Source organism: Sminthopsis crassicaudata, chromosome 4 (genome assembly GCF_048593235.1).
Source record: "Sminthopsis crassicaudata isolate SCR6 chromosome 4, ASM4859323v1, whole genome shotgun sequence".
NCBI classification, from domain to species: Eukaryota; Metazoa; Chordata; class Mammalia; order Dasyuromorphia; family Dasyuridae; genus Sminthopsis; species Sminthopsis crassicaudata.
Window position 1 is genome coordinate 426,446,161 of NC_133620.1, and position 13,320 is coordinate 426,459,480.

The 13,320-nt window shown below is 33.6% G+C and overlaps 1 protein-coding gene across 1 annotated transcript in view; it reads left to right on the forward strand.

The window, feature by feature from the left end:
• Positions 1–13,320, forward strand: part of EEIG2 (EEIG family member 2) — a 74,191-nt gene that overhangs the window by 28,224 nt on the left and 32,647 nt on the right. Inside the window, exons 3-5 of the mRNA XM_074262854.1 lie at positions 574–603; positions 4,135–4,251; positions 10,858–10,904. Of these exons, the coding sequence (XP_074118955.1) occupies positions 574–603; positions 4,135–4,251; positions 10,858–10,904 (194 nt within the window). The remainder of the gene's footprint in view (positions 1–573; positions 604–4,134; positions 4,252–10,857; positions 10,905–13,320) is intronic.

Genomic DNA, 13,320 nt, shown 5'->3' on the forward strand with positions numbered 1-13,320 from the left:
GGAAACTTATCAAAGTATAGGCAGAAGATGAAGAATTTTGCATCTTAGTAACTTGGTAGATTTTGTTTTTCACTCTTAAAAAGAGTCACTTAAGAGGAGTATCCCCTGTAATTTATTGCACTGTGTTTACTTACCTTATTCTCTGTGTTAAGATAACAGTGGAATGTTTCTTTAATTTTAGAGCAGGAGAAAGAGAGCACAATGTGCATTGAGATTTACTCTACCTACATACACAAATGAATACTTCTGAATAATCTAAATCATGAATGATCCAAGTCATTACCAGTGTTTGAGTTTGTAATCACTACCTTCAGTTGTGTTCATTTTGTTTCATTTGTTTGCCTTCAGTTTGCTTGAACAAATGTTAAAGATCACAATTTGTACCTGCTCACTATTTTAATTAAAAGAACATGAGATGTTTGTACTTTCAGACATTTTGTTTTCAATTAAAACCTTTTATGGAATTTTATTATAAAATATGAATGCATATTACAGTGATTCTGTTGACATATAATATTTTAAGGCTTTGGTAAATAATTACTTGGTATTGGTTGTATTTTGTGTCTTTGGCAGGAACTAAAAGGGGGAAAGGCTTATGCAAAGGTAAGCAGTTATATTCTCTAAAGTAACCTTTTTTTTAAAGTTCTTTATTCCTTAAAGCTATTTGAAGACCTAGAATTTAAGCAATTTAAGATACAGTTTATATCAACTTCATGTGTCACATCCTAGTTGCAGACTCAACTATAAGACAATTAATTGCCCCACCACATAAACAAAGGAAGGCACAAAGAAATTAAATATAGGAGTACCTATAAGTAAAGGGGGACAAATAACTCTGATGAGGGTAATTTAATAATAATAACTTTGATGAGGGATCGATTGTTTAAGGATATCTGTACTTGAGCTCTGAAATGAAATGTTCATAGTCTTCCCATTTTAAGTCCTATTATCTTGAAATTTTAGCTTCTGGAACCTGGCTCATACTGGTATATGTGATACAAATTAATATTGGCCTGTGTTAGCATTCTCCAATGGATACAGGGATTCCTACAGTCTCAAGTGAATTCTAGGACTATGCAAATGACTATGATTACTTCCCCCTCAAACATTTTTGGAACTCTGAACTGGACCCCAGAAGCACAAGGAAGTTAGCATCCAGATTGCTCATTGTGTGAAATAAAATGTAATGTGATACCTATAACTTAATGTATGAAGCCAAAGGAAACTTCATCATCGCTTCAGCTTATTCTCCTTTCTGTCTTCTTCCCTTCTTAAACAAACACACTGAGAAAAAAACTATCTGCCTTCATTGTTTCATCTTCCCCTCTTCTCACTCATTTCTCCACATTTTTTAATCTAGTTTCTAACCTTTTCATTATATTGAAACAGCTTTACTCTTGCAATATTTTTTTCTTTTCTTTTTTTGGGGGGAGTGGGGGGTGGGAGAGGACATTGAGGTAGTAATGGGTTAAGTGACTTGCCCAGAGTCACACAGCCAGTAAGTGTCAGTATCTGAGTCCAAATTTGAACTCAGGTTCTCCTAACTGCAGGGCCAGTGCTCTATCAACTGTATCACCTAGCTGCCCCAGAAGTGGTTTTTCAATTGCAAACTTAATGGTCTTTTCCCGGTCACACTACTTGACTTCCCTTTTGACTACCATGATTTCTCTTTTCCTGGCATTCTTTTCTTTCTATTCCTACCTATCTGAGCATTAATGCCTTTTCAGCCTCTGATAGAACATTTTCGTATCATTCCTGTATATACTTCAATATTATGGCCTTGACACTCTCAACCCTTTTCTGTGGGCTTATCAGCACTTATTGATTTCATCATTATCTTTAGGCAGATAATTATTAGATTTATATAATATTACTCCCACATCACCAAGTGGTTACTAGATATTTTGAATTGAATACTCATAAGCCATCTCATGCTATACTATATATAATACACTATATATAATATAATATTATATATAGTACACTATATATAATAGTACTCTCTGAAACAGTTCAATTATCTTTTCCCCTTCTGAATTCACCTTTTAGTTTTGAAGGTACCACCCTCCTTTCAGGTTCACAATGTATTTTCTCCTTGATTCCTCAGTGCTTCCCCTTACTTTATCCACCTTGTCATTATATCTGTTCCTTTTATTTTTTTCATTTAGCCTTCCCCCTTGTTCAGATCTTTGTCAGCCCTCAATTGAAGTTTTTCAGTAGTTTCCTAACAGATTTCCAATCCATCTTCCAGACAGCTGCCAAAGTGTTTTTTGCAATTTTGATCACGTCCCTCTCCTACTTAATAACAGATGCTCTCTATTTTTCCTTGAAGATCAACTACAAATTCCTCTATTTGGCATTTAGAGCCCTTCACAACCTGGCTCAAAGCTACTTTTCCAGTCTAAAGACACATATTACTTCCTTTCCCACAATTGTTTCTTATACATGAGATTTTATTTGCTTTCTCCCTGCCTTTGCATTGACTATGCCTCAGGCTTAGAGTGTACTCTTCCTTCTTCCATCACTCAATCTCAATTCTTTTCTAGATAAAGCTACATGATGCCTTTCTTTATCTCCTCATCTGCTAATACTTTGCAAAATCACCTTGAATGTATTTTGTATATTTTTGTATGTTGTCAGTTCCTTGTAATAAGGTTTGTATTACATCCCTAGTATGTAATGTCTGGAACATAGTACCATGTAAATAAATAGTTATTGATTGATTGCATACTGGGATATGAATCTCCACATACTCTAGAAACTTATTTTGTCCTTTGTTGAACCAGTTTTACACCCCTAAGAGGCCACTGGAACAATACATCACCTTGTAAATAGAATCATTACTTTTTTAAATGGGTTCATGTTTCTTTTATATATCAATCTTGATGATAATTTATATTAACAATAAAGGTTTTAAAAAGAAAGAACAATAGATTTTAAATCTTCTAGTTATTGTAACAGATATTTAATTTTTCTGATGATACGGTATTTTCACTTTTAAGAATTTAACTTTTATGTCCTTTGACATGGAAGGTAGATTTAATTTTGTGTTTATTCCTAATTCAATAAAAGGATGGGTCAAGTTACAATAGGAGCTAGAGGGATGATGCAGGAATAAGTAACAACAGCAGACAGAAATGCGATCTGGGCCAGATAATGATGACATCAGAGAGGGAAAGTACAACCTGGGCAATAAAATGACAGAGAGAGCAAAGTTCAAGTGAGTTTCTGGTTGACAGCAAAGACTGGGTATGAAGGCAGGCCAATCAATCAGGTACTTATAGAATGAATAGGATGCTTTCAATTACTATAAATTGAGGGGGCTAAAGAGGTAGTCAGAAGAACACATCTTTTACTTGGTGACAATAGAGAAAGTTATACCAAGGAATGCACTTGAACCATTTGAATTGTTATGATTTCTGAGTGAAGATTGAAAACTGTTCTATCTCGAGCCATTTAGTGCCAATAGGCAGTGGTGTTAAACTATGAGATAAAATAAACTGGGATCAAGAAAGATGGAAAAGACTGGCAATTTGTGGCTGTCTCAAAATAATTAACTTTCTGGACTAGAAGGTAGGAGACTATAGTGGCAAGAGTTAAACAGCCTAAAAGAGTCAGGAGACATGCAGTCTGTTCCTGGCTTTATCACTAACTATATATGGAATAAGGTTATCAAGTAGGTCTGTGAATTCATTGATCCAGAGTACTCCCTCTACTTTCTCTGCACCTTAATGTCTTAGAGAATTACTTGGAACACTGAGAGATTATAATTTTTCCTGTTACATAGCCAGGATGGGTTAGAGAGGGGCATAGAGCCACCTCTGGCTTTGAAGCCAGCTCTTCATGTACTCTACCAAGATCCCTCTCATTATGTGACCTAAAGCAAATCACTTTTATGCTCTATGCCTCAAGAACTTCATCTTAAAATTACAGTATTAATGCTTATTTTGATTACCTCATAGATTAGATGTGAGGATCAAATGAGAGGATTTGTGAAAGGTCTTCAAAAATTGTAAAGTACTTTCTATTCAAGGATAACATCTGTCACAGACAAATTTGTTCATTAGCAAAATATTATAGAAAATGAATATAATAATGCTTTAAAATATTCTAATATTATCCCTTTTTTCATAGTTGGGCTTTGCAGATCTAAACCTAGCAGAGTTTGCTGGATCAGGAAATACCACTCGTCGCTGTTTATTAGAAGGTTATGACACCAAAAATACAAGACAAGATAATTCTATTCTTAAAGTAAGCAAACTTCATTTGTATATATGTATGTATTAACATTAAAAAGCAGTTTTCTCCTTTTTAATAAATGTAAGTATATTCTTTCAAGTAATCGTCAACATCAAGGTGAAAAAAATCTAGTCAGTGGGCCTCACAACAGTTTGACTTCCACAATGTCACATTACCTCCTTGAAGAATCTAGAAGTGAGAATGGCCTACAAACCCAAAATGAAACAAAGAAGAAAATTTAGTCAAAACTGTTGTAGTATTCACCAGTTGGAACAGCTTGGCCCACATCACTGAAGTAGACAGAAGCAGGCAGAGTGTTCACTATAGTGAAACTTCAAGTACATCATTTAGAGCCCTAATCATTTGGAAAGTGACCATTACCTTCTAAAAAGTCAGTTCTGGGGTATGGTGGAGAAATTATCACTGGGCATTCCAAAGTAAGTGTCTAAAAGCCCCTGAAAAGTAATTCCTGAAAATCTGTGTAGAGATTGTCTATATTGACCCCTCTTTATGTGGTCCATATGCAGGGATGAAGCAGAAAGAAATGCTATCTGCAACAAATAATGATGACAACAAAAAGGGAGGGGTACAATCTGGCAACAAAATGAGAGAGAGTAAAACTGGAGGGCTTTTCTGACTGATAGCAAAGGCTGGGTATGAGGCCAGGTCAGTCCATCAGAAACTTAGGAGAAGGAACAAGGTGCATTCACCTACTTACTGTAAACTAAGAGGGGACTGGAAAGGTAGTTGTAGTGACATTTGGAAGTAACCTTTTTGTCCTTCTATTGTTGACAAGTATTTCTAGGAATCTGGTAGTCATACAATACATTAAAATTTTGCCAAGGACTGAGGACCTGTCTGAACAAAATAATTGAGACATGGAAGACCTCACTGAAATCATCTCCCATTGGTCCTTGCCACATTAAGTGTTCACTGGGTAAACAGTGTATCTGAAATCTCTGGGGTATTTGTTTGCCCAGTATCTCCATATTAAAAATGGGCATAGAGATTGATTTTGTAACCATTTCTGCCTTTTCTTAGAAGTTCAGAAGGGCTAAATATTCTTTTGCTAGAAAAAATTAAGAGAATATTTCTGTAAGGAGACCAAGTGTCTCTCATAATTAGAACGCCTCTGTACTTGCACACTTAGGTAAGGAACAAACAGACGAAAGAGAATACTTTTATTAATAAATGTCCATACTTTGTGAGAATAGAATACCTGTGTCAGAGACTGAGAAAGTGATAAAATTAGTGATATATTGAAAACATGGAAGAGAACTAAAAGGAGAGCTTTTCTCTATAGTAACATTCCATTTTGGTTAAAGTACTTTCAGTTTTGAGTCAAATTGAATAGGAAGAAATGTTAGGAATAATGTTTGAAGGAGAAATGTGAGAAAGAATCATAGAAATGCAACCTGTTGTTCATTGCATGAATCCCCTCTGCAGCATCCCTGAGATGATCAGTATAAAGAACTTAAACATTTACTTAAACATTTCCAGTGACAGGGACTCACTTCCTCACAAAGTCCATTTCATATAGAAGGAGGAGGCTGGTGCAGATCTAGGACTTTGACAATGTGAGGAACTTCCAATATAGAAAATTCCCTTTAATTATGTGGGTTTGCAGTTCATCTGTAACCATCTTAAGGAATTGTCTAGATCACATAAAAGTTAATGAATTTTGTCCATGACACACAACTAGTATACCAGAGGCAATACTTGAACCCAGGACTTCCTGGCCTTGAGTCCAGTGCTTTATCTAGTTGTTGTCTTTAATTCAATTTGTTAATCGTTATAATCTTTCTTTTCAGTTTTAAGGCAAAATGTGATCCAAAAAAGTAGAACTCGGAACTTAAAAATTTCAAAAACTTACAAAATAACCATCATGTCCCTCATAAGTCTTCTCTTTTGTAAACTGTTTTTAACTCATTTTTATATGGCAAGATTAAGTTGTTTTTGTTTTTGTTTTTTTCTGTAGGACTCTGTTACATATATATTAGTCTTTTTGCTTTCCATTGTATCCTGAGCATTTAAGCACAGATAACTTCAAGAGACTAAGTACTTAATAAATGCTCATGGACTGACTGACAAAACACCTATGCTTTAAAAAAAATTAAAGCTTAAAATAAACAAATGAAGCAAAAAGCCTGTATCCACAAAGTACACCAAAAAAGGCAAAAGCTGCTTGAATGAGGCAGATCTTGAATTCAAATTTTATAATGTCAAATACAATTATTTTTTCTTTAAAAAAATTAATTCTTTTTATTATCTATAACTGTCAACATTTTTGTTTTTATTTATAAAATTGTAGATTAAACTCTTCCCTTAAGAAATAAAAAGCAAAGACAGCATATTTGTAAAAATATACACATGTTGAAATAAATGATCCCAAATGACCTCTTGATGCTTTCAATGAATATTGGTTCATAGAAACTATAGCATTATAAACTATTTTAAAATTCTCAAGTTGCTCTTAATGGTTTTAACACATTAACCAAGGCTGTTAAATGAGTTCAAAATTAAGTTATGAGCTTCTATAAAGGCTATTATTTCTCAGAGATTATTTTAAATAAGAAGATAGTGTTCTGTAAGAAGAAGATTGCATTGGGAGTTGGGAGACACCTCATTTCAGACCTTGCCCCTGACATTTTGCTAACTATTAATGACAATGGACCAATCACTTAGCCTGAGTTTCCATTTCCTCATCTGAAATTGATTAAAAGAGATAATGGATGTAACTCACTTTGCAAACCTTAAAACTTTATATACTTTCCAGCTATGATGATGATAATGATGATGGTGGTGGTGGTGGTGGTGGCAGGGAAGGGGGTGTAATTGGAGATCTGGAAATGTCACCAGTTACCATTTCCTTGCCAATCACTAAAGGGAATACAAAACGCATGCAAAATAGCATGCTCTCCTTCCCTGCAAATGCTCATACTCTAGTTAGGGAGATAAGAAACTATTACACATGAAGTGGTTGAGTAATAATTCTTGGCAGTATATGATGAAATGGTTTGATCAGTGGGAAGGGCCACCACAATTTTGCCCTAGAACATCAAAATTTAAAGGACTCAGCACTTATAGGTCATTAGCAGCTTTAAAACAACTGAACTTAACTCCTATTTAGCAAAATAATTAGTTAAAATAGATAGCAACAAAGCTGGCTACAGAATCCCAGGTCACATCTTAGCCAATCTTGCCCTATTCTCTCCTCCCCCCACCAGTCCTGATGGTATTTCTATTTCAGTATCTATCAGAGGTACAGTTTAATAATTTCAACTCCAACAAATACTGGTTGAATCTAGAGGACAGAAAAATTACTATAGCCTGGAATGCCCAGGGAAGGATTACTGAAACAGGTGCTACTTTAGTTGAACTTTAAATGATAGGTAATATTTGGATAGGAGGAAAAGAATAAAGGAGTGATTTTTAAAAATGAGAACAAAAAGAATAGTATAGAAACTTAAGAAATTTCAAGAAAAAATCGAGTTAGGAAGAATGAAGATTTAAGAGAAACAATTGCATTTGACAATAAGGAAACAAATGGAGACGTTGAGAAATACATTTTGACTAATGGATTTAAATTTTGTGTAAAGAAATGAATGGCAAATTGCCTACAGGATTCACAGTACCACCCCCACTGTAGTTAATGGACACAATTACTGAGCCTTCCATCCTGGAGCTCTACTCAAAGCTCTTTCTGAAGCTGCTCAGCCTTCTAAGGTCAGCTGGAGTACTCATGCTGTAGTGAAAAGAGTACTGAAATTCCTTCTACTCTCACATCTTATAATAATGTAATTCAGTTAAAGCAGAGGCAGTGGGTATTGTCAAGAAGTTTAACAGTGAAAGGAAGGAGAAGAAAAAGACAGTAGATAAAGAAATGAAATGGGACAAGTGAAGTTGGTTTTATTATTTATTTATTATTAATCAGAAAATGTACGTGAGACAAGTGACTGACTGACCAGTATACAATAATGTCCAGTCCCACATAGGTTGTTTTTAACTACATAAAAAAATACTTATGGGAAGCTTGGACTCTCATGCTTATAAGTGCGATAAACAAACAACTGCTGCATCCATATGGGAGCAACACAATTTGGGGGCAACATCAGAAATTTTACTATAAAATATTCAAGAAGCAGAAGCACTATAGCATGTTGTAGTATTTCTTATTATGCTATGGGGCAAAAGCATGGACTTTGAGGAGACCTTTGGAAAAGCCTGAACATGGCCAAATAATATTCATAATATTTTATGAAGTCTTCATTTAGATCTATGTTTTTTATTTATACTATTATACATATATATGTGTATATAGACATATATATTTATGCAAAATTGGTTACTGTTTTTAATTGCATTATGGTCTCTAAAGAATGTATTTGTTATTTCAACTACTTTATATTAATTTGCAATTTTTTGTGTTTTTAATGTTCAATTTTTATAAATATGCCATTTTAAGTGATCCCATTCAGAAGGCATCATAAGTCTTTTAGGTCTAATTTCTCCATTAATTTGTTTATCTTTTGTTTATCCTCTTGAAAGAGAAAGATTAAAATCTATTATTGTATTATTACTTTTGTATATCTTTTTGCAATTCAGTTTTAACTTTTGCTTTGTGCTATCTAAGGAATATAAATTTAGTAGTAATGTTGTGCTACTTATCTCTTGGCTATAAACAGTTTTAAGTATTATAGAAACACAAATAAATACAAAGACAGTTCTTGCCCTCAAAGGACTTAAATTCTAATGGGGGAAGACAACACACAAAAGGAGGCTGCAAAGGCAGAATGGAGGAGAGAGGAAGGAGAAAAGTGGAATGATAGAGAAATCTAAAAACAGTGTAACTGTGAGAAATAGGGAGAAATTTGTGCTAAAACTCCTTAAATATATTGAATAGACAGTTTTTAGATTTAAAAAAATAAGGCCATCTAGAGTCATATGAAAAGATTCTCTAAATCACTCTTGATTAGAGAATTGTAAAGTAAAACAACTCTGAGGTACCACCTCACACCTCTCAGATTGGCTAAGATGACAGGAAAAAATAATGATAAATGTTGGAGGGGATGTAGGAAAACTGGGACACTAAGGCATTGTTGGTGAAGTTGTGAAATGATCCAACCATGTTGTAGAGCAATTTGGAACTATGACCAAAGGACTATAAAAGTCCACGTATCCTTTGATCCTACAGTGCCACTACTGGGTCTGTGTCTCAAAGATATTTAAAAAGAGGGAAAAGAACCCGAATATGCAAAAATGTTTGTAGCAGCTCTTTTTGTGGTAGAAAGAATCAGAAAATAAGTTGATTACTCATCATTTAGGGAAATGGCTGAATAAGTTACAGTATGTGAAAATAATGGAATATTATTGTTCTATAAAAAATGATGAACAGACTAATTATAAAGGCCTGGAAACATTTACATGAATTAATGCTGAATGAAACAAACAAAACCAGGAAAACAACATACACAGAAACAAGCAAAATGGTGCGATGATCAACCATGACATACTTGCTTCTTCTTAGTGGTTCAGTGATCCAAGGCAACACCAATAAACTTTGGATGGAAAACACCATCCAAATATGAAGAGAGAACTATGGGAGACTGAATGCAAATCAACACATAGTATGACTCACTTTTCTTCTTCTTCTTCTTCTTCTTCTTTTTGTTTTCCCTTGCATGTTTTGTCTTTTGTTCTGATTTTTACTCTCTCAGCATGATTCATAAAGAAATATGTAAAAAAAGTGAATGTACATGTTTAACCAAAATTGTTGTTTCCATATGTAACTGGGGGTAATTAAAATACATAAACAAATAGAAGCCCTGGAGCCCATGACTCTGCCCTCCAAGTTAGACTTTTTAGTTTTGCTTTGTGTAATAGAATGATTGCAACTGCTACTTTTTTGGATGTACCTGATGCATAGCAAATTTTGTTCCAGCTTGTAATTTTTTTCCTGTTTTTTTTTTAAATAAGCACTAAGTTATAAAGTTTTGTTTTCTTATCTATACTGTCAGTTTTTGTTTTATTGGATTGTTTTAATACTTTCACATTTAGTTATAGAGTTAGAGTTATAAGAGTTAAGTTTCTGTTTTCCTCCAATTTTTTTCTTGAAATATTGGCTTTTCTGAATTGTTGGAGTTTGTTTTGTTTTGTTTTGTTTTGTTTTGTTTTGTTTTGTTTTGTTTTGTTTTTGCTGAGGCAATTGGGGTTAAGTGACTTGCTTAGGGTCACACAGCTAGGAAGTGTTAAGAATCTGAGGCTAGATTTGAACTCAGGTCCTCTTGCTGAATTGTTTTTAAAAAGATTTTTTTTCTATTTCCCTTCTTTTAAATCATTACTTTGTTCCTGTGTTTTTCTTATTTAAGGCATGCACAGACAAATAACAAATGAAAGCCTTAACTCAGATCACTGAAAGAATTCCTGTCTTTGTTTTTTTCCTCTCTGCTCTCATCTCTGAGTCTATTAGTTTTTTAATATAAAATTTCATGTTTATCAATAACAATGTATTCTCTGTATAAAGCAATTATTCAAATTGGCATAGTGTAATAAATATGATTTAATGAAGCCCTCTTTATATTAGATGCTTTTAAAAACATTTGTTTTTGTCATTCTTAGGTCTTGATCAGTATGCAGCTCATGTCTGGTGATCCATGTTTTAAAACGTAAGTTTATGCTCAATAAGTGCATTGGGATTTGTATTGATTGATTATGAATGATGTGTCTAAAGTTTATATTTAATTTGTTATTCATGTGTACAACCCCCAGAAAATTAAGGAATATTCAGAATCTTCCTAGAAACTTATTTTAAGAATTTTTGTTTTATATTGAGCTTAACAATTGAGCTAATGGTTCTTTTTTTTTTTAAGGGCTTACTAAATATTTGTTGAATAGAATTGAAAGTGACTTGTCAAAATAAGACACTAAATACTTGCAAAGTTGGAAGGATTAAAGGATGTTCAGAAGTTATTTGGTCAACCACAATATCTTGACAGATTGTAACATTATTTTCTAGTTGAACTGATAGTTCTTTTGTCTTTTCAAAATATTTTCCTTTGATCTACCTCTAAAATATCTCTTAAAGATTCATATACTTGTCAGGGTATGAAAGAACATTGTGATAATAAGAGCTGTCTATAAGTGAAATGGATGGCTTTGTGAATTGAGATAGTAGACACTTACAAGTGAATGAAATTCATCCTTTTTTTTAAAGTGCAAAGTTCTGGGGATACAGAAATTGCTCTTACCCTCAAGGAGATTATATTCTAATGGGGGAAGATAATACATATAAAATAAATGCATAGGATTTACAGGATTACCAAAAAAATTCAGTTATATTGAAATGTATTATCAGAATGTTAAAAATAAATTCACAGGCCACAGGCAACCCCTAGTTCTGGGCAGACAAATGAGGGAGTGATGGCCAGGAAGGAGCCTACACCAGTGCATGGTGATTGAAGTCACAGAACAAATAATTGCCACTGCCTTTCTAGAAATGGTGATGTTGATCACCAAACTTAAATTTCATTTTAAAAGTATGTTTTGAATTGAATGGTCATTTTTTCCTCATCAGGGGAAGTGTTCAAGCAGAGTCCAAGCTATTATTTGTGGAAGGGATTCCAATGTGAGGCAGCTGGTTAAACTAGATAACCTTGAGGTCCATTTCAAATAGATTCAGGCTTGGTATTCTTAACTATGTTTGCACCTTGGAATCTTTCAACAGTCTGATAAAGTCAGTGGACTCTGCCTTAAAATAATGTTTTAAAATGTATAAAATAAAATACATAGATTTACAAAGGAGACCAATTACATAGAAATACAGTTATCAAAATATTACTGTTTAAAAAAATTCCCACAGCTCATGATAAGTACTGACACATATTTTTCTCTATATACTTAGTTATTTAAATTTCAAAGATAATATATTCCAAAATAAAAGAAATATTGACTTAGTAATGTTTATAGTACACATTTAGTATAGTGCAGGTGCTTTACCCCCCCATCCCCTATTTTACAGATAAAGAAACTAAGGCAAGTGTAATTTAAGTAATTCTCCCCAAGTCATACAGTAGAATATTTCCTTCACTGTACAAATCATAACTGTATTCATTCAATACAATTGTTGTTCATGTCTTTTCATAAATAAATTCATAAATTTTCCATAGAGGATGCATAGTACTAGCGACTTTCCTTTGGATCCCAGTAAAACCCATTTCTTATTCTTATCCCGTAACCCAACTACCTCTCTATTTTTTCAGCTACACATGTTCTAAATGGGGTCTCTTCCATTACTTCTTATCCCATACATACAACCATAGCCATTTAAAAAATATATAGCATATGTTTAACCTATATTGGATTATTTGCTGTCTTGGGGAGAGGAGGAAGGAAGGGAGGAAGCATAATCTGGAACACAAGGTTTTGCAAGGGTAGATGTTGAAAACTATCTTTGCATGTATTTAAAAAAAAATAAGCTATTAGTATTTTTTTAAAAAGTAGCATATCCTCTTCTTAGAATTGTAAACTCCATAAGGGCAGTACCTTGACTAACCTAAATTTTATTTCACAAGTGCTTTGTGAACCATAGGAGCCTAACTCATATTTCAATTGCTTCTTGTGAGAATTTGTACATCAGAACTTTAAATATTTATTTCTTGTTATCTCATTTATTTTGTTTCAATTTATAGTTAACCAATTTAATCCTAATCTCCAATCATATGGGTGTCATAAGTATCATTGTCTCATATCTCTCCTATGCCTTCTCTTTCCTTTCAGTTCCCTTGCCTTTTCAGTTTCAAATTGTTAATATCTTTTGCAGTCATCCTCTTCTGTCTGCTCAACTGGATCCTATTGCACCTTTCTTTATTCAAGGATCACACCACCCATGTGAGCCCCATTGTTGTTAATCCTCTCTCCCTTTTCAGATTACCTTGTATCACACTATCTCTGTAAATTGTATTCTTCCCTCAGTCTTCCCCAGTAGAATGTGTGCTGCTTACCTGTTTTTCCTCTTTATTTCTTCATTCCCATTGCTTGCATATGGTATCATTTTGATTTAAGTCAAAACACCTTAATCAAGTG